Below are 19,667 nucleotides of genomic sequence, written 5' to 3'. Positions count from 1 at the left end.
AGAATAATCCACACCTATTGGAGGAATTGTGTACTGCTTATTGGAACCTCAGTGAGTCAGTGTCGTCTCCTTTATAGACCTCTATAGTCACGACTCACGAAGTCGTCAGTCGAGTTCAGTGACTTCAGTCACGTCGTAGACTCGCAGTTCAGTCGAAGTCGCCATCCATCGCAGTTCTTTATTTCTACGGTTCTGGTTCTACACGTGTCGTGGCTGGTCGACTCTACTGGAGTGCTCGTACGACAACTAATATTTATTGGTAGGCCTAATTGAAAATTTTCTATCCGTGAGTTTAGTTTTCACCTTAAAATGTGTATGATCTATTTGAAAGGAAGATGAATGAAATTCCACAAGCTGAGTCTGCAACAATCAGCAGTGGAGTTCCAATGTTCAACGACTGCCGAGTTTGTGTAAGATTTCAGTTATAAGATCAGAAGATTCATGATGATAAAGATTTCACATAAATACTTGATTGCAGGACCTTATGTCTTTTTTTAGGCAGAAGATCATTAGGGATGAATCACGATTGGTCAGTTAGTAATCAATTCGTCATTTATGGTCTTTAATCCAATATTCCCCAAAATTTTTTTTTCTTCTTTAGGAAGGATTTATGCTGGAGTCTTTGCCAGAGTTACAATTTGTTGTTTCTGTTGGAAAATTTGGAAAGCTGTTGCCATTAAAGGAAAATGCTACAACTCTGACATTCCACCTCCTTGAAAGTTTTTTCTGTTATTATCATGATAATTCATTTTCAATAGGGAATTGCCATGGTTCTAAGTTCCAATATTGTTTGGCTAATTTGGCAGTCAAAAGTAAACTAATGCTGACTTAACTATTAGAATATCAAATAAAACTAATTATTTTGCTTTTTAACCAACAGGAAAAGTTCTCGAAGTGTTTCCTAATAACGGGGACGCGAAATTTGCTATGGATGTCCAATCCTGGTTCACAAATAAAACAAATTCATTAGCAGTCAGTAGATCCGGTGCCCATAGAGCACCCACATGTACAATCTGCGTAATATAATTAAATTCCTGGTTAAAAATTTTAATCGCTTATTTTCAGAGATGATTTTTTTTTCTACAGTTTGAACGATCGAGAGATAAGAAAATTGTAAGGGCTGACAGTGAAGAATTGGTCAGTGCTTTAATTTATTTTTAATTATTTGTTATTGAAAATTAATTCTCAGTGCCATATTTAGGGCAGAATATTGGAGAGGTGCTATCCGGAAAACCCCCGTGAAGTAAGGGAGATGGTAGATGTCTTTCTTACCAATTTCATTTTGCTAGAAAAAAAAACCGGCACGTTAACTTTGACAAAGAATTGCTTCGGAGAAAACTTTAGAACCTGCGAAGTTATGTTAAAGATTTTGGGTAAATGACTTCATTTGACTTATCCACTTGAACAATTTATTTCCTGTGTTAGTTTCCTTACAGAAAAAGGTTACTCACTATTTAGTTCTGATGTATGCCAAGCTTTGAACTTTGCTCAAGATTGGTTCAAAAATCAGCTCACTTCATTCGAAGAAATTAAATCGATTGCAACTGGTCCACCCAAACTGGACACATCCAACGTAAAAAATCATTATATTAATTGCGTAGCTACATTAAAATTTTAAAATTCCTTACAATACTGCAGGCAATTCACATCAATTTGCCAGAAAAATGCAAAAAGGAGGAAGTGACTATGATTGGTTCATATCTCGACTACATATTTGAAAAACATTATGTTGGTTTTGTACAATCATGTGGCATGTCCAAGAAGATTCCAAGGTGTCTTGATGATGAGATCTATCGTAAGTTATTGTGATCAATCAAACTATTTAAAGCTATCTATTATTAGTTAACTATTGCTCATGTTTATAATTCAAACAAATCTGAAAACAGGTAATGTATTGGAGGAATTTCCCAAACTCAAAAGGAATATCTATGAAGATTATGTAAAAGAATGGTTTCAATCCAAAGAGTAGCCTAGTCTTTCTTTTCACACATGCTTGGATATTGTTGTCAAGCCTGCCAGTATTAATTGTTTACTTATACCATTAAAGTTGTTCTTTGAACAATGAAAAGTAGCATATTAAGAACTACGAAGTAAGAATTGATGTGAGTAGGCCTATAATTTTCTATTTAAATAAGTTAATGTTCTGTGCTACTGGATTATTGAAGAGAAGTTGTTTATTGATCAGATCAAATAAAATTAATCACCTGAAAACTTCGCCTGGTAGTAATGTTTGACGTTCAACTACTATCAACCATTATGATTTTTTTTTAGTAAGTCGGTCGTAGGTTCGTAAGCGCTCCAGCAAACGGCGCCAACCGAATTATTTTCTTGAGCGATGACTTGCCAAGCAGTTCACGACCAGGTGTCATGTGCTTTTCGAATAGTATCAAATTTCAATTCCGTTGTTTAGCAGACGACAGTCAGTCAGAAAACTACAAAAAACAGCGAACAGAGGGACCTGCCGACCGGCTCATCATCACTTATCAGTAATCAGCAGTAATCGTGCGTCTGCTTTATTCGGTTATTCCGGACTCCCGACCGCATTCTTCCTCACATGCTGGGCTTCCTTTATCTTTGAAGGTATGTGTTAATTTTTTGTTATGGCAGTTGGTAACTAATAAACTAGATTTTTCATTATGAGTTGGAGCTCTTTTTTAATTTCGTACATTACATCCGATTTATTATAGCCATGTCTGGAACGATCTTGGTCACGAGTCTTGAGTTGGTCCACGAGATCTCTCGGTCGTCAAGACTCAAGAGCTTCGCTAAGGATTTTTGTATTGACTCTGGACATTCCTGGAATTGAAGCAGAACCCATGAGGTACAGGCCTTATCTACCCATTTATAAGGATAATTTTTAATCTTTACTGATAAGGTGTGTGCATCTTTGTGATAAGGCTCATGTAGCTACCTGATAAATGCTCCCACTTGTCAACTAGCTAGCTCAAAGTTTATTTCGAGAATTGTAGACGTTTGTTGTGATTCCGGTTGAAGGATTGATGACTTGTATCGTCTGGTTGGGATTGTTCCGATAAAGGACATTATTTGAATAAATTTTATTACAAGAAAATACGTAAGAATTCGAAAAGTAATGCCTCGAGTAATGCAGATGATGATAAGAAAAACTTTTTATAATTAACTCATCAAAAAATGAATACTAATAGCAGTTTAAACGGTAACAATTTTTGTTTGTTTTTTCCTTTTTTTTAAAGAATAAAATATTTTTCAAAAATTGGACATAAATGTGTAGTGATGAAACCATCTCTGTGTTTTAAGGTACCTCTTCACTTTATCACATAATTACTAATTATCCAGTATGTGATTCAATGCAATATATACCATCTTACCAAGCCATACATCTTGAGCTAAGTAAAAGTAAATGTTTTCTATCTGTTCATAACTTTTCTGAGTCGAACCGTCCGCAAAGCGAAAAGTATCAATTCGTAGTGGTATTCTATCGTCTGTCCTTGTAATTGCCCCACAACTTCTGTTAAGTAAGTTAAGTAAAACGCACTTACGATTACGAGAATTGCTGCATTCTAGTTCTACACAACATTTTTTATTGCCAAAAATTTGATGAAAAAAATATGATCAGCAAGTTGCAACATTACAGTGAAGAATTCAGACGTGATGATTACAATTAAATGAAAATTGTACAAAATTCGTTCAAATCTTTAGTCTTCATCAGTTATGTATTTACCAAAACGTTGGTTTATCAACCAAACGACCAATTAAATGGCAATTTCCCATCATTCCATTTGTCGTATTTTAATTTCAGGTGGGCGGCATCGGCCTTTATCAGATTTTTACAATCTCTAGTAATTAAAAAGCGTATAGGATTCGCATCTGTCATTAACGCATCAATTCCCCGATATGTTATCGAGTTACACTTAGTTAGATACAAAGTCTCTAGATTCTGGAAACGGCCATTTTTTGTGGCATTCTGAAATACATCGTCAGTAAGCGAATCGCAAAAATAAATATTAACGTAAGTAAGGAAAGGAGAAGATAATAAACCTAACCAGATATCGGATGACGAAATGGTAGGACAGTATTCTACATCCAGCCTCTCAAGTTGTGACAAACAAAATTTCTCCCTCCTACATTCAGTTCGAAATAATTGTTTCAATATTATAGGAAAGCAGAGAAGAGGCATATACAAGTGAGAAGTAAGACAGCCCAAATTTGGACAATACTCGATGATGGCCGAAAAATTGACTATTCTAAAACAGGAAAGATTCAGATAAGTTAAAGAACTTCCTATAACTACTAGAAGTGGGTCAACTCCACCGTCAAAAGTGACATCAATTACTTCTCCTATCCATCTATACAGTGTAAGTTCACGGAGCATTTTTAAAGTTGTTATGCCCAGTAGGTCGCTGTCAGTAATTTTTTTCACTAAGCGTATATCCAGCCTAACGAGAGAAGGACAAAGAGACAGTGCTTTCCCAATGCTACCGATAGTATATTCCTCCTTATCCCTCAATTGTTGTTCGTATACTCGCAGTACAGACAAGGGAAATGTTGGAACATTCGGAACTTCTTGATTCACCGTTTTCTGAGCCAATTCTACCAAGACATCAAAAGTTAATTGATGATGGAGCACCTTCAATAATGGTAAATTTTCTAGGGCTACTTGTATCCCCTTTTTGGTAACATTACAACAATTTTGAACTTTCAGCACTTCTAAAGACTTGCATTTCCCAGTTCCTCCGTGAACTTCCTGGTTATCTATGGTGCTCGAACACAGCCACTGAATACCGACATCAGTAACTTCGAAGCAGTATTGCATATCCAACGTTCTTCAGAAAGATTTAAAAATGATTAATCATAGCAACTGATAAAAGAGGACACAAAATAATTACCATACCTCAAATGTTCGCAATGAGTTCCAATAAATTGTAAACAATGGTCATCTACTGGCATGCTTGCAGTGTCATCACCGTCAAAAAGCTTCAGAACTTGCAATTTCATAAACTTTGGGAAAAACTTGGAGTTTTTTTCATTATAAGGTATCCCAAACAGTGTCAGAAATGTAAACTGTGATGTAACCAGATTGAGTATGGCGTCTTTCGTCGCTACACTTTCGTGAAAAAGGATTTCGAATATTTCTTCCAAAATATGAAAAGCTGAAGAATAAGGAACAGATTATAAACATGTGTTATTTCTAACAAATTAAGGGATTACTTACGTAACTGAAGAAGAAGATTGTGCTTTTCTCTAATTTCAATCATCTTTTCCTGATTCTGCTGTGGACGGATGAAATAAGTGATATGATTTATAACACAATTCACACATGAATCGTAAAGAGACTTTACTTTTTCACTTCTAGCAATAGGCATTCTCACGATATCAAAGTACGTAAAATAATTCAATAAATGAAAATCGTTGAGAATTTCACTTCTTAGCACGTAAATTTACGAGACCTATACCTTCCATGACTCTGCCCCTACTGCTTAATACTGATTGCACAGATAAAGACCGTGGTCTGTTGACCTTGGCCTTGTTTTGTTAATGTGGGTCACAAGAAATTAATCGGAAGCTTCTCGGAAGCTATGTTGGGAGACAGAGCTAGTTGTTCATACCGTTAATAACTTTTGACTAGTAGTGTGACTCAGATTCAATGAAATTCATTCCCTCTTGGCTTACAAGAGGGTCCTGGGGGGGTGTTATTGGGACTGGGTTTTCGTCGGTTTTTTGGACAATTGGCGGGTTTCGTGGTTTTTTTTACAAATATCTTGTCTGTTCAGAGTGGATGTAGTCAAGGTTGTTGAGACGAATAATTGGATGTGAAAATCATCACGATCTGTTCAGCGGATCGTGAGCGCCGGCGATTAAACCGCTTTTTTCGTTTTTGCGGTTCGGATTGGGGGAAGGGGTCGAAGGGTGGTGGGTGGGAGGGGGCTCTTTTTGCGGGGGGTTGGTTTTTTGGAGGGGCGATAAGACGGGGGGTGTTTTTTCTACTGGGGGGGGGGGCACCCACCACCCTTCCTATACAGTGCTGGTCCACAGGTAACGATATCGCTCGCTTGTCTATCTACCGCAATTTCGCCGTCTTTCACTAAACTGTATTTGAAAATCAAATTTCCCGCCCAATCCCGGTATTTCGGTTCCCAAATGAAATTTGTAGTATATAGGTAATAGAGGAAAAAGGTTTTTTTTAACGCATGAAACTTCATACGCAGTGATAAAAACAACTTAATTAACTCCTCTGACGAATGGGAAGGCTGTTTGAAGGAAGTAGTAGGAAATAAAGAGGGCGGGTCTTGGTGGCTTATGCGCGTCTCCGTGAACAACCAAGTTTCGGGGAAATCATCAACTTAGGTGGTGAGGAATCGCAGTATCGTCTCGGATAATCGCAAGTTTTCATAAACATCGTTAATGTTACGACAGAAATACGACAATAATATCGACACTCGACAGAAACAATTTTACACTTGTTTTTGTTTTGTCTGTTGAGTTATCTTTTTCTCTTTTGTGCTGTTTACATTCCCAATTATATTGTTGTTCCTTATTCACTAGTCATTATGACTGCTCCTTGTGTGGCCGATCCTTTTTGCAAGCTTTCAACGAGGGTTCGGTATTTCAATTAAGAGTGTTAAGACAGAAGAACGGGCGGAAGGCAATCATGGCGAATTTTATGGACACACCCTGCAACCAACAAGGCGATACGTGTCTTAAAGTGGCTGTTGAAAGCGAATTTACGATGTGCTCGAGTTCCTGATAAACCAGCTGAAAGAGCACATAATGTGCATGGATAAGCTCCATTGAAAACGTAACGTCCTTTTTAATTGGAAACGCTTTTAAAGAAGATTCCGAGCCGTTTGTACTATCGCCTGACATTGCGATCGTTCGTGATATTTGCCATCAAATGCCAATTACCAGGTTGATAGGATATTGACGTTGAGTGTGACGAACCCCTATGGTTAGAGTTTGTGTAAAGCTCAATAATGGCGAGGTCCATCTCCCACCAGATAACATTTTTTACGCTTGAATGTATGGGCATCGCCTACAACTTTACAGACGTTGTGTTTAACCAAGTCAAATTTTGGCGTGGGTTACATTGTTGGAAAGAGACTTTGATCCTACGAAATGCGACAACAGATATGATGAAACAGCTATTCTCAAAGTGTAATTCCCTAAGATGCTTCGCGATGCTTCGTAAACTATTTAGAAGATGATTGGAGACTCTTATGTTTGAGGGATGTAAAATTAGTTTGTATTTCCAGCATAATTGACTTCTGCCCAAATTTACGCAAATTAACTAATTAATACCTTGTATATCAGCGGTGCTTCGGTCTCGTTTAAGAACGAAGACTTCTTCCAGCTCGAAAATAAGCCGCCTATTTTGAAAGAACTAAAGGTGTTGACTTGTTATTTTCAGGTTCCAGCCGATATTCTGTTTGTTTTGCTATCTTTTCCTTCACTCGAAAAAATTTCAATTGGTCTTTGCGATTCGCTCACTGATGAGGTCTTACTGGAGGCCTTCAAAAGTCACCGATTCAAGCACCTTCAAAAGCTGGAACTATATTTGTTTGCGATTCAGTGACGCTGCGTTGCATCAGATCATTATTGTTAAACGGCTGCGATTCTCTAGAAGTCATGAGCCTCCATCAGTGTAAATGCCTTGGGGGTAACACTTTTGAAGATTTGCACTCTCTTATTTCTAAGAAAAATTGGAATTTGTATATCACCTGCCAACTTTTTTTTCAGAGAATTTAGAGTTCTGCGTCGGTTCATTTATTCGATTTAATCTGTTATTAGTAAAATCGTTGCATATGCAAATGCAGTTTAAATAATTGTGGAATTCACAAAGGAATGGGGGACAATTAATATCGAGGTATTAGCGGTAGGTACTAAACTGTATTTGAAAATTAAATCATCAAATTTCCCTCCCAATCCCGGTATTTCCGTTCGCAAAAGAAATTGGTAGTCAGAAGCGATTCCTCTAATCAAGAAGAGCATCAAATAGGGTATTTTTTTTCCGGAAGATTTTGGGTTCACAGTCGTGCCCGCTGACGTAATGCAAACTGCATTTTTTTTTTTTTAAATAACGCTTACAACTTCGTATGCAATGATCAGGCAATGATGAAAACACGTACGTGAAAACCTGCGTTGATCAGCTCTTGTCAGGCCCTCGTCGACATTGCATAGGGATACTTTATGATGTCTTAGTTAATATTCCTTGTTTGTTGATTAATATCCCTTGTAGCTAAGGTTGCCAACGATGGTTTAGGGGTGTATGTATCTTATTGGTTTCTATATCTTGTTCGGCTGTTGATTGCCGCCCTTCTGCTGCTACAGTCATACGTAGAAAAGAATCAAAATTGAAGGCCGTCCTTCGTCATAGTGCACTTCTTAGCTTACTTTGTTGAGCTGCATTCAGATATTCTGATTACCGCCGTCGTAATGAAGCAAGTTGGTTCTCTTAGTTTATTTCCACTTTCTCGTTTTTCTCCAACACTCCCCATGAAAAAATTCGATTAACAACAGCCCCAATAAATAGAGTTGTTGAATTCAAGTAACCCACCACGGCTTTCTGAATGCCCGCAGAGGTGTAAAATATCTCCAGTGGCGCAGTTGGTTAGCGCATGGTACTTATACGACAGTAAATCTAATACGCTAGCAAATAAAAGTAATGCCGAGGTCGCGAGTTCGAGCCTCGCCTGGAGAATTCATTTTGAAAACCATGACATAATTTAAGGCATCGAAGAGAAGCAAACTGCTCAAATGAAATCATGTTCCACTCGCCCCGTCGTCCCGTCTTGCTCCGAGTTCAAAAAGAAAGCTTTACTATGGGTTATAAGTTATAACTGGATAACATCAACCTAGCCTAAGTGATAACAATGTTGACGTATTGCATATGGATTCAAAAGTTGATCAGTAATTACCTATCTCCATTGTGCAATTGAAGAAAGGGAAATCCACATCCTCATCCGGGAGATTAATTGCTTTACGTTTTTGCTACCGTCAAAAGCATAGTAAAAGTAACCGCTAACCCAAAAATTCTCTACGTGTTGTGAAAGAGAAAATCAATTTGCGGTTTCGGCTTGTTGCTTTCAACACGCCAGATATGGTTTCCAAGTTCCAAATCGGTTAAGGATAATGTTAAATGTACACAGGAAAAGACGGTTTTTAGTATTCATATAAAGGCAGAAATCGCAGAAACTAGACGAAACACGCAAGAACTTTTGTTGCTCTGTTTAGAGGCCAACTAATGCTGTGCTCCCGAAGGTGAAATCTTTTATTTTAAGTTTATTATTATTATTCCACGTCCGTCGCAATCTTTTGAAAGAAAAGAAATAAAAACTGGCAGTGTGCGAACGAAAGGAGATCCGTAGAGACGCGCACGCAATTTTCTTCCTTGCATAATTTATCTGCGTGGAAATCCATTCGGCTGCGAACTGCGAATTCAGACTTGGAAAATGTTTTAACTTGCCTGAAACAACGGTCAGGATGTGAAGTTGAGTGGGAACCAGTTAATTTTCAGTTCACATTTTGTTTGAACGTTCAGTTGTTAGACTTTTTCTTACAGTTGAGAACATGAGCCTGAATTGAAAATTACCAGAGGGATCGCTCAGCGATCCCGAAAGGTAATTATGATTATACAAGAAATAACGAAAGAAGACCCTAAGGGTGTAGACGATATTTATTTAAGCTCTTTAAAGTTTTGAGGTTACTTCACCCCTTGCAACGCCCCTTTCCGATCAGACTTTTTTGGTGGCTGATTCGAAGAATAATATAAAGTTGGGCAAATGAATGTTGCAATGCATATTGGGGTGAGGGAACAAAATAATCAATGAAACAAGCGTGACATTTAACAAGTGGGCTACAACATAGCTTGAACGGTGTACAGAAACTGAAAAAATTGGAACACTGCTGTTTGGGCAAAAAAACCGGCGGTACCGGAAAAAAAAGGCTCCCAATCCGTTCACGACTATAACTTGAGTTGCAGGAAAAAAGGAAGATGCCATCATTCTTGTTTGTCGCTTGCTCCTCGCCTGGATGGAACAGAGTTCAAAAAATTATGAAAGAACATTGAAGGCGCGATCCCAAAATAACGAAATAGGGTGGTGTGGGAGGGAATAAGGACCCTTAGGGTCTTCTTTCGTTATTTCTTGTATAATCATAATTACCTTTCGGGATCGCTGAGCGATCCCTCTGGTAATTTTCAATTATACCTACGAAAGTAACTCTTTCGACCCTAAGGGTGACTTCAAAGCTGATCGAGCGCTATTTGGAGGTAGGATCGATTATTGTCGATGCTACCGACGGCAATATGTCCCTTTGGTAGAATTTACTAAATGTAGATTCCCTACTCCACTGCCCCGCTTTCAGAATGCTATCTAACGATAAACCGGACGCTAGGGCTTTTGAGGCCGCTGCTCCTCTAGTAGAGTGAGCTTTAAACACCGTTGTGTCGACTCCGGCCGCTTTAAGAGACGAACGGATCCAACCGCTCATTGTGTTGGCCGTGATGCTTCTATACGGCGCGATAAGGGAGATAAAAAGAGAGTTAATGTTTGTGTTTTTTCGAAGGGTAGATGTACGGTCGATGTACGTTCTGATCGCTTCCACAGGGCAACATGCGGCGTCCGGAATGCTGGGAATAACGATGGATTTCAAAGGTCCACTATGCTGCGCTTTCCTGGGTTTAAGCAACGTGAATTTAATTCCGTTGCTTGAAAATACTACTGACTGCATATCAATTGACGATAGTTCCGAAACCCTCAGGAGAGAAGCTAGTGCCAACAAAACCGCTGTCTTGCGAGCTAGAGCTGGGAGTGGAATATAGCGATTTTCGCCTAAAGTTGAGAGATATTTAATTACGACATCCGGATCCCAAACGCTATTGTACTTAGGACGCGGGGGATTGAGGTTGTAGCAACCATTGAGGAGCTTTTTTACTAAAGGATGGGTTCCGACCGGATGACCGTCGACAGACGGGAGGGTTTTGGACAGCATCGAGCGATTTATATTGATGGCACTATAAGATTTGCCCGCTCTATGCAATCCGGCCAAATATTCTAATACGGAATTTAAAGAGTTCGACAAGGAATTCTCACCCCGTCGAACACACCAATTATTCCAACATCGCCATGCCGACTCGTATGTCGAATGTGTTGTAGCTCGGTTGCCGGCCACGAGTAAATCGACCAGTGGTTCCGAAAATCCCTTCCGGCGGAACTCTCGCCGGATAACATCCAGGCGGCTAACTGAAGTGCGCCTGTCTCCAATAGGGGGTGTGGCTCTCCCTTCGCTGACGTCAAAAGACTGGGGGCTGGTTGTAGGAGGACTGGGACGTCGCACGCTAGTTCTAGTAGAACTGGGAACCAAGGTTGCGCTGGCCAGACTGGACAAACCATAACGATATTAGCTGCTTCCTTTCTAATTTTTTCAAGACATTTAGAAAGCAAGGCAAATGGGGGGAACGCGTATCCCATCCTTCCCGACCAATTAATAGAGAAAGCATTTATCGCCGTTGATTCGGGTTGTGGTCGCCACGAAACGTAAGTGGGCAACTGGGCGTTCCAAAATGAGCTGAATAAGTCGATCTCGGTCGGCCATACGATCTGTAATTTCCTGAATATTGCGCGATCCAACATCCAGTCGCTCGCGTCGCTGGTGGCCCTTGATTCCCTATCTGCCTCAATATTGAGCACCCCCGCCAAGTGAGTCGCTACGATTGATATTTCCCGCTGCTCGCAAAAACTAGTTAGTTCTTTCGCTATCTTTGTTAATTCAGTGGATTTGGTACCCCCTCCTTTGTTTATATAGCAAACTGCAGTGGAATTATCTAAGTGTATCCTTATGGAAAGGCCGTGCGCGTTTTTGGCAAATGATTGTAAAGCATATAAAGCGCCCAGTAGCTCAAGACAGTTGATATGCAAAGTCGATTGATCCGTCGTCCAAGGCCCTCGCGTTGTTATTCCGTCACAGACGGCCCCCCAGCCTGAGCGCGACGCGTCCGAAAAAATTTCAATATCCGCTATTTTTGGAAAAAATTCTTTCCCGTTCGCTTCTTCGAGATTGGCTACCCACCATTCCAAGTCAGATCTCGCCCCGACTGAGAGAACACATTTAACGCTGAGGTCGCCTAGCGCTTTCTGAGATTCGTTTATATAGAATCTCTGCATGCTCCGATAGTGCGACTGGGCAAAAGGTATGGTAGGGATCGCCCACGTAAAGTTGCCTAAAATGGACGCAACATCTCGAAGAGGGACTTGCCCCGTATTCAGAGCGTTTGTGCACATTTTCTTGACTTCTTGGACCTTAATAGGAGGGAGAGCGAATGATAAACGTACCGAATCTATGACCATTCCCAAGTATTCCATAACCCTAGATGGAGTGGTGACAGATTTCTCCCAATTTATTAGAAAACCCAGGGACTGTAATAAACGTAAAACGGTTTCTAAATCTGCGCGCGCACCTTCCTCCGAATCGTTCATTATTAAAAAATCGTCAAGATAAACGACTATCCGAATGCCCCGTCTTCTTAAAAAGGCCACTGCTACTTTCAGGATTTTTGTAAAAATCCTAGGGGCGGGAGAGAGACCGAAGGCCATGCATCTAAACTGGTATACCCTACCTTTCCATGCGAATCTGAGATATTTCTGCTGTGAGCTATTCACGGGTACCGTCAGATAGGCGTCCTTGAGGTCTAATTTTATGAACCAATCCCCTTCCCTGACTAAATAACGAACCGTCTCTAGATTCTCCATTTTAAAGTGTTCGTAGACAATGAAACGATTGAGTGGCTTGAGATTAACAATAGGCCTAAAACCCCCGCTTTTCTTTGGGACACAAAAGAAAGAACACACGAAACCATCTGATCCATCTGTTACTTCCGTAACTGCCCCTTTTTTTAAAAGACTAGAAAGTTCAGAATTGCAGACTGACTGCATTTCGTCCGACATCACGACATCGTGAGGCAAAAAATTTTGTGCTGGTTGAGACAAAAAATTAATTACTAGCCCATTCTTAACCGTGTTTAGTACCCACGGGTCGTCTGTTATGGTAGCCCAAACATGTGCAAAATCTAGCAATCTAGCCCCAACCTTAACGCTTTCGGGGGACTGGCTACATGAATAAGGGCTAGAAGGTATCAAGGGGGACAATTCGTACCTTCTACTGGCGCCACCGCGTCCGCGGGTGCCTCTAAAATCCACGAAACCTCTCCGGCCGCGTCCTCTGCCACGATCGTTTTGCTGGTGGTCCGCAAAATGTACTTGACGGCCTGGAGTATCTCTCGGCTGGTCCCTCCTGGTCGACCGAACTGGATTTCTCCGACCACGGGTTGCGGCCGCAACCGCCTTATCCCGTCTCGCCAAGGTTTCATCTTGATTCGCCTCTTTCAACATGAGATCAAGGAATTTTCCGGTGAACAGGAGCTCGCGGGCCTCCTTTCCGGAAACGAAGACGTTATCGTCTTTCAGTAGATAGCCTACCCTGGGGTCAGTGACGCTGACTACTGCTTCGCGGCGTTTTTTTGAAATATGCGCGAACGCCCGGCCCCACTGTCGTAAAGCGGCTTGGATAGAACCACGCATACGTGCGGTTTCACGCGATTCATCATTCAAGGCAGACAACCTCGTATACATATCGATGAGAGGTGGGCCAATGTCCATAATCTTCAGCTGAGTGTTCACGAGCGCTTCTTCTCTGGCGCTAACGAGTTTGAAAACGACCTTTTCTTTCGCCCGGCGGCTCATCCAACCATCTAACTTCGGCGGCAAAATCGAGAGGTCTTCCTCCTCGAATTTGAGTTGAAATGATTTCGATATTTCCTTTGATTCGGCCGTGGACACTCCGGAAGCGAGTAAAGACGCGATTTCTTGACAGATTTGTCCTGGGATAATCGAAAGCGGAATAATTCTTGTCTCGTCGTCTGGCTGTTGGGTTTGTACTCTAGGTTCTGGGACTAACGCGTGCTCTGTGCTTGCTTCCGTCGGCGCGTTTTGTCTTGATTCGTTCGCCCCGTCCCTATTCGTACTGGCTCCACTCGTGCCGGCCCCACTTGATCCGACCCCGGTCGTCTGAGACGTATTCGTCTTGCCGTCGGTATTTGAATTTCCACTACGCGGTCGCCATGGACGCCTGATTACGACAAGATCCTCATCATCGCCTTCCCATTCTTCTTCCTGACTCTCTTCTGGCACTAAGTCCTCTACGTTTTCCTCGTCGTTCTGCAGAAAATCGCCATGCGTTGGATAGGATTGTGGATCGTAATCGGGGCGCCTCCTGTATACATCGGCGTAATCGTACGGCCCGTAGCTACCTCCATAATGATGAGGGTCAGGGGGATTGCTGTACCTTCTCAACGGGGATCTCTCCCTATAACTGAATTCTTCTCTAGCTTCCGGATAGTAAGGATCATACCAGCTGTAGGGACGCTCCCGACCCTGATCGTAACCTAACGGGCCTGGATTGTCAAAGCGATAGGCAAAACGATGGTCATCGGGGCCATTTGGGAACTCCCACCTGTCACGAGGGTGTCTTGGCATTTTACTACGATTCTACTAAGGAATCACGGAAAGCGAGAAGCGAATCACGTTGAATAAACTGGAATTGAATAACTGCAAATGAAATTAGGGTCGACGAAAGAAACTTTGTTTTAGCGACACAAGTTTAAGCGACGACCTACTCTGACAAGAGCTTAAAAAAGTCTGATCGGAAAGGGGCGTTGCAAGGGGTGAAGTAACCTCAAAACTTTAAAGAGCTTAAATAAATATCGTCTACACCCTTAGGGTCGAAAGAGTTACTTTCGTAGGTATAATTACATTAACGTCTGTAATTAAAGTGTTTAAATCAACAGGTGTAGTTGAATGACAAAGGTGAAAATGTCTTCGATGTACATTCTGTTTGGAATCGCAATGTTATCTTTGATACATCTAGTGATCGCCGAGAATTTGACAGATTGGAACACTGGCGACGGTGGATTCAAATGGCGGACCGACTGTTACTTTCACCGCAACGATATTGGAATAATTCCCCTTACGGATGCTCAAGGAAAAGAGTGTGGTCGACTGTGTATTGCTAACCCGCAATGTAGCCATTTTTCGTTTGGTTATGAACAGAATTGTTACATGCAGAAGGCGCCATTGACGAAACCTCGTCAAGATAATTATAAGATCCCAACCATTTGTGGCATCATTCCCTGGAGGTTTGGATCTGAACCAGGTATGTATTAACAAAATTCATTATTATTATTATTAACATATTTATTGACAAAATTAAATTGAATCCAACTAACTTTTGACATTTTTTTTCCTTTTTACTTCTCAGCGAAAGATGACTGGAAAAATGACAACAGCAGTGGTGCTCAAAACTGCGGTTTTTATGGAAACAACAGTTTGATTTTGACGACAGAGTGCCGACAGGCCAAAGATTGTTCCTATTGGTACGAACAAGTTCGTCCCACTAATGGATCAACATCCTGTAAATTAGTGGATGGAAGTTCAGGATCGTGTTGCCCGGAGATCCCCAAGCCCACCGAGATCTCTAAAGAAAGTAATTTGTTATCCTGTTAAATGAACTATAAATTGATTCTTCTAATTTTACTTTAGCCCAATATATTAGAATGATTCCTGGTGGGGGTGAACGAATAATCGACGCGGGAACAACTCTCACGTTGACGTGCGTCTACGCCTTTGAAAACGAAAATCAAAGGAACACGTTCAATTTTTCGTGGAAAATTCCAGATTATTTAACTAATCATGCGGAAGTATAGAAAACCATTTGCGATGCAGATTACAGCCGTTCTTTTTTCACTAAAATATTTTATCTGTCATTTGATTAAATAGTTGAGCGACTTGGACAACCGCCTTCTCAAAACGTTTGGAAGGAATGAGACCCACATGACATCGACGTTGTCTCTGGTCAACGCAAGAGCCAGAGACACTGGAAACTTTGGTTGTAGGGGTATCCCTTACGGCTTTGCAAACACATTTACAGTCAACCAATACGTCTATGTTTTCAGTTCGTTTGATTTAAAAAAATCACTTTACTGAGTGTCATTTCTTAACAATTTTATTTTAGATGATACGGAACTTGTAATAATCGAGGGTAATGAATATTACATCATCATCCCACACGGTGAAACTAATTACCCGTTCAAATGCAAACCAACTCATCCGGATGTGAACGTTTCTCTTATACACGGACATCAATACACAGTAAGAGGACAAAATTGTCTGGAACCAAAAGTAAGAAAAATTCAAAATCTTCTCGGCAAACCAAAGACAATCAACTTATATTGGGTTCCAATTTATTATCAGAGCGATTTGCTGTCAGATCCCAATTCAAATTGGTCTTTCGAAAAAAGAAATGGACTAAAACTCAAGAAAGCGAAGATTGACGACAATGGCATTTTTAATTGCATAGGGACCTATAAAAATAAGAAACATACACGCGATTTATTTTTATTTATCGCTGGTAGGCGCGTACTAGATTTCAGCAAAGCGATACGAAATTATTAATTTAAACAATCTAAATTTAATAGGAATGGAACTCGCAAAAATTGATGGCGCAAATGATCCTTTTGAAGGAAGTAACGTTACTTTAAGCTGCCGAACTTACCAATATGCCGCGTCCTCTACTCCACCAAAATGGTCCTACCAAATCAACGGAAATGGACAAATGCAAATAATTGAGGAAATGAATCCATCTGAAGGTTTGAACCTTGAAGTTTTTGAGTCCTTGATTCGCATTATCTAGAGAAATTAATTTAAATAATTCAGGCATTAAAATATCAAGAGAGAAATTTGACTATGATGGTAATAAGGCACTTTACGAAAATAAACTTTACATTTTCGACATAAGTTCAGATGCCTATGCCTTTCAATGCCAAGGAAGTAAATTCACTGAAAATATTTCATTTCGCGTTAAAGGTAGATGACTTAATTTTCTATTGCTATTTCAGAGGTGAAACTTTTTATTCGTATTATATTGAAACTTGAAAAATAAATCGATTCTTATTCGGTCAATTTTCAGAATTAAATGGCGACTCTAAGCTTAGATCTGTTCAACTTGAGAAGGATATCGCTCAAGACTTAACTTGCTTTCAAGGATCTCAGAATACTCGCATCACATGGTTTAAGGTGAATGATTTGATTCAAAATTAATTCTTCACATTTAAAATATTTATCAAACATTACGTTTACAGGATGGGAAAGAATATTCAGGACCAGTCTACTCCGATAGTACCTCTTCAATCTTACCGTTGCAAGGAAAGATGGGTGAAAATGGAAGTTACGCTTGTCAGTGGAAAGTCAGCTTTCCAGGTGATGTGAAATACAGAAATTTCACGGTCTCTTACCTTGACAGAATCCCAGAAAATGTCGAGACCGTCGTCATCGCCGTTTCTACAACATTTGCCGTTTTACTTTTGGTACTAATTGTCATCGTTGGAGTTAAATTTTATTACGACAAGGTATAAATATTTTATGCATTAATTAATTAACAAGTAGGCCTCATGTATGTGTATGGAATCTTACTTATGTTCTTTCATTCTTTCGCTAAATTTGAAATATCAAACAAAAGAACCAACGAGTTTCACAGGAAGCGTTAATGAGATTGCTGAATGGAAATGCCAATCAAATTAATAACCAGTCACCAATTGAAGACCAGGTAGAGTTCCTACCCTATGATAGACGCTGGGAATTTCCAAGAAGTCGACTGAAACTCGGTTCGTTTTTATTTTCTAGTTTCATGTCTTCAAAAACAGAATCATTATTCTCATTGTTATTTTAGGAGTCCAGCTGGGAGTTGGCTGCTTTGGTCGTGTAGTCAAAGCGGAAGCAGTGGGACTCAAAGACTCTGAAGAAACTGTCAAAACAGTGGCCGTCAAAATGGTTCGGTCGGAAGCCAACGTCACTGCAATGGAAGCACTTATCAGTGAACTGAAAATCCTCGTCTATTTGGGATCGCACCTCAACGTCGTCAATCTGCTGGGAGCCTGCACTAAGCAAATGCACAAAGGTAATTAACTAGTCCAAAGTGTTCGAACATGTTGCGTATTTTCTTACAATTGTCGTTATACTTTTTAGGAGAACTTTTAGTGATCGTTGAATATTGTCGGTTCGGGAATTTGCAATCGTTTTTGATAAACCACAGGAAGAACTTTGTTAATTTGGTGGACGAATTTGGGAACCTGAAAACGCAAGACGAATTAGAAAGCCATTTCACCAGGTAAAGAACTTTCTTCATTTTGACGTAATAAAAAAGTTTAATTGAATTAAAATCCACAGGTCAAAATGGGAAGAAAACTCATCGCAAGTCAAGACGAGCGATTCGCAAGCTGACGATCATCCTGGCGTGAATTCATCCTCTGAATTTTTAGACGTCTCAAGTAAAAGCACATGTCAGATTAATTTTAAATGATTATCGAATTACCCCGGAATGAAATAAATCCTTCTGTTTGTCTGTTTCTATGGCAGTTTCCAACCTACAAGATCTGGACGGAAACTTAGATCGGCCGATTTCAACAACAGATCTCATTTCTTGGTCTTTTCAAATAGCTCGAGGAATGGACTACCTGGTTAGCAAAAAGGTAAGTCTTTCTAGTGAAGACATAGATATTACTGGATATGACTCGCATTATTACGGATAGGTCCTCCATGGTGATCTGGCCGCCCGAAATATTCTGCTCGCTGACCATGGAATAGCAAAAGTGGCCGACTTTGGAATGGCGAAGAAAATGTATTACGATGAAAATTACGAAAAAGGCGGACAAGTAATTGAAAATTAAAGTTATAACCTTTCTTTATAATAATATTAAAAATAATAATTTGATTTTTTAAAAATAATATTTTAAATGTTAGGGTTTGATGCCGGTGAAGTGGATGGCGATTGAATCCTTGATTGATCACATCTTTTCCAGTCAATCCGACGTTTGGTCGTACGGAGTTGTCCTCTGGGAAATATTTTCTTTTGGCCGAGTTCCATATCCAGGTGTGAATTTGACGTTTCCCTAATCCATAATTAATTCTATGTAGGCCTAATTACGAATATTTTTCTGTTGAATTAGGTATGGACGTCGGTCACATACTCATGAAAGAAATTCAAAAAGGATATCGGATGGACAAACCGGAACTGGCGCCCAACTTCTTCAGTGAAATGATGGCCGATTGCTGGAAATCGGATCCCAAGGAGAGGCCCACCTTCAGTCAAATGGAAGAAATTATCTGCAGCCACATGGAGTCGTCGGTCAGCTCGGACTATTTGAATATGAACGCGCCATATGCCAAGCTCAACGAAGAAAAGGAGAACGCAACGCCAAAGGATCAATTTGGATTGGCCAAGTTGTTGAGAGAAAAGTCTGGAACTCAATCGAAAAAATACGCCACGCCACTAAATTCAATGTTTCCTATGCGATCTTCCAAAAAAGTTGCGGATTCTGATCTTTAGCCGGACAATGCGCCGCACTGAGTTACAAGTTTTCTTATGCGCTGAAGCGGAATAATAATTGTAATAGTTGTAATAGTAATAATAATTGAATCTACGAAAATTACTTTTTCTGTTCAGAAACATATACGAGGGCTGGTGATTAGATGGCGATTTGAAAATAACATTAAAACTCGTTTTAATTTGATTGTTTTTCTTCGTTGATTAATCGTGAAAATCAGTGTTTAACGTTATTGATTGGATAGGCCAAGTAAATTTGCAAA

The 19,667-nt window shown here is 40.1% G+C and overlaps 4 protein-coding genes, 1 long non-coding RNA gene and 1 other non-coding gene across 7 annotated transcripts; 4 read left to right on the top strand and 2 right to left on the bottom strand.

The window, feature by feature from the left end:
- Positions 1-87: 87 nt before the first annotated feature.
- On the top strand, positions 88-2,205 carry LOC124337075. Of its 2 annotated transcripts, none has more exons than XM_046791105.1 (10): positions 88-259; positions 336-410; positions 479-529; positions 602-812; positions 881-1,017; positions 1,087-1,137; positions 1,202-1,373; positions 1,437-1,573; positions 1,639-1,795; positions 1,887-2,205. In XM_046791105.1, the coding sequence occupies exons 2-10, from the start codon at positions 336-338 to the stop codon at positions 1,967-1,969; spliced, it is 1,074 nt and encodes a 357-aa protein (XP_046647061.1). In that variant the 5' UTR covers positions 88-259; the 3' UTR covers positions 1,970-2,205. The 2 variants fall into 2 exon arrangements, with proteins under 2 accessions (XP_046647061.1, XP_046647060.1); XM_046791104.1 differs by having other exon boundaries at positions 332-410.
- A 105-nt stretch (positions 2,206-2,310) lies between these two features.
- LOC124337412 lies at positions 2,311-4,799 on the top strand. The gene is made up of 5 exons (XR_006917339.1): positions 2,311-2,580; positions 2,688-2,821; positions 4,138-4,334; positions 4,508-4,617; positions 4,682-4,799. It is a non-coding gene; the product is annotated as an uncharacterized LOC124337412 (long non-coding RNA).
- LOC124337019 lies at positions 3,302-5,577 on the bottom strand. The gene is made up of 3 exons (XM_046791025.1): positions 5,192-5,577; positions 4,871-5,129; positions 3,302-4,802 (listed from the first exon to the last, which is right to left on the bottom strand). Exons 1-3 carry the CDS (start codon positions 5,340-5,342, stop codon positions 3,716-3,718), a joined length of 1,497 nt encoding a protein of 498 aa, XP_046646981.1. The 5' UTR covers positions 5,343-5,577; the 3' UTR covers positions 3,302-3,715.
- A 2,988-nt stretch (positions 5,578-8,565) lies between these two features.
- Trnai-uau lies at positions 8,566-8,674 on the top strand. The gene is made up of 2 exons: positions 8,566-8,603; positions 8,639-8,674. It is a non-coding gene; the product is annotated as a tRNA-Ile (tRNA).
- Positions 8,675-11,008: 2,334 nt separating this feature from the next.
- LOC124337725 lies at positions 11,009-14,504 on the bottom strand. Its single transcript, XM_046791753.1, has one exon. It carries the CDS (start codon positions 14,502-14,504, stop codon positions 11,040-11,042), a length of 3,465 nt encoding a protein of 1,154 aa, XP_046647709.1. The 3' UTR covers positions 11,009-11,039.
- Positions 14,505-14,840: 336 nt separating this feature from the next.
- Positions 14,841-19,591, top strand: LOC124337724 (vascular endothelial growth factor receptor 3-like). Its single transcript, XM_046791752.1, has 18 exons — positions 14,841-15,180; positions 15,286-15,510; positions 15,567-15,724; positions 15,804-15,978; positions 16,039-16,205; positions 16,278-16,434; positions 16,502-16,672; positions 16,740-16,889; positions 16,993-17,099; positions 17,165-17,431; positions 17,542-17,686; positions 17,752-17,979; positions 18,048-18,189; positions 18,249-18,349; positions 18,438-18,550; positions 18,611-18,733; positions 18,822-18,951; positions 19,028-19,591. The coding sequence occupies exons 1-18, from the start codon at positions 14,841-14,843 to the stop codon at positions 19,405-19,407; spliced, it is 3,279 nt and encodes a 1,092-aa protein (XP_046647708.1). The 3' UTR covers positions 19,408-19,591.
- The last annotated feature ends 76 nt before the right edge of the window (positions 19,592-19,667 follow it).

Source organism: Daphnia pulicaria, chromosome 4 (genome assembly GCF_021234035.1).
Source record: "Daphnia pulicaria isolate SC F1-1A chromosome 4, SC_F0-13Bv2, whole genome shotgun sequence".
Taxonomy (NCBI): Eukaryota; Metazoa; Arthropoda; class Branchiopoda; order Diplostraca; family Daphniidae; genus Daphnia; species Daphnia pulicaria.
Note: the sequence above shows the minus strand (reverse complement) of the source record. Positions and strands in the feature narration are given on the sequence as shown.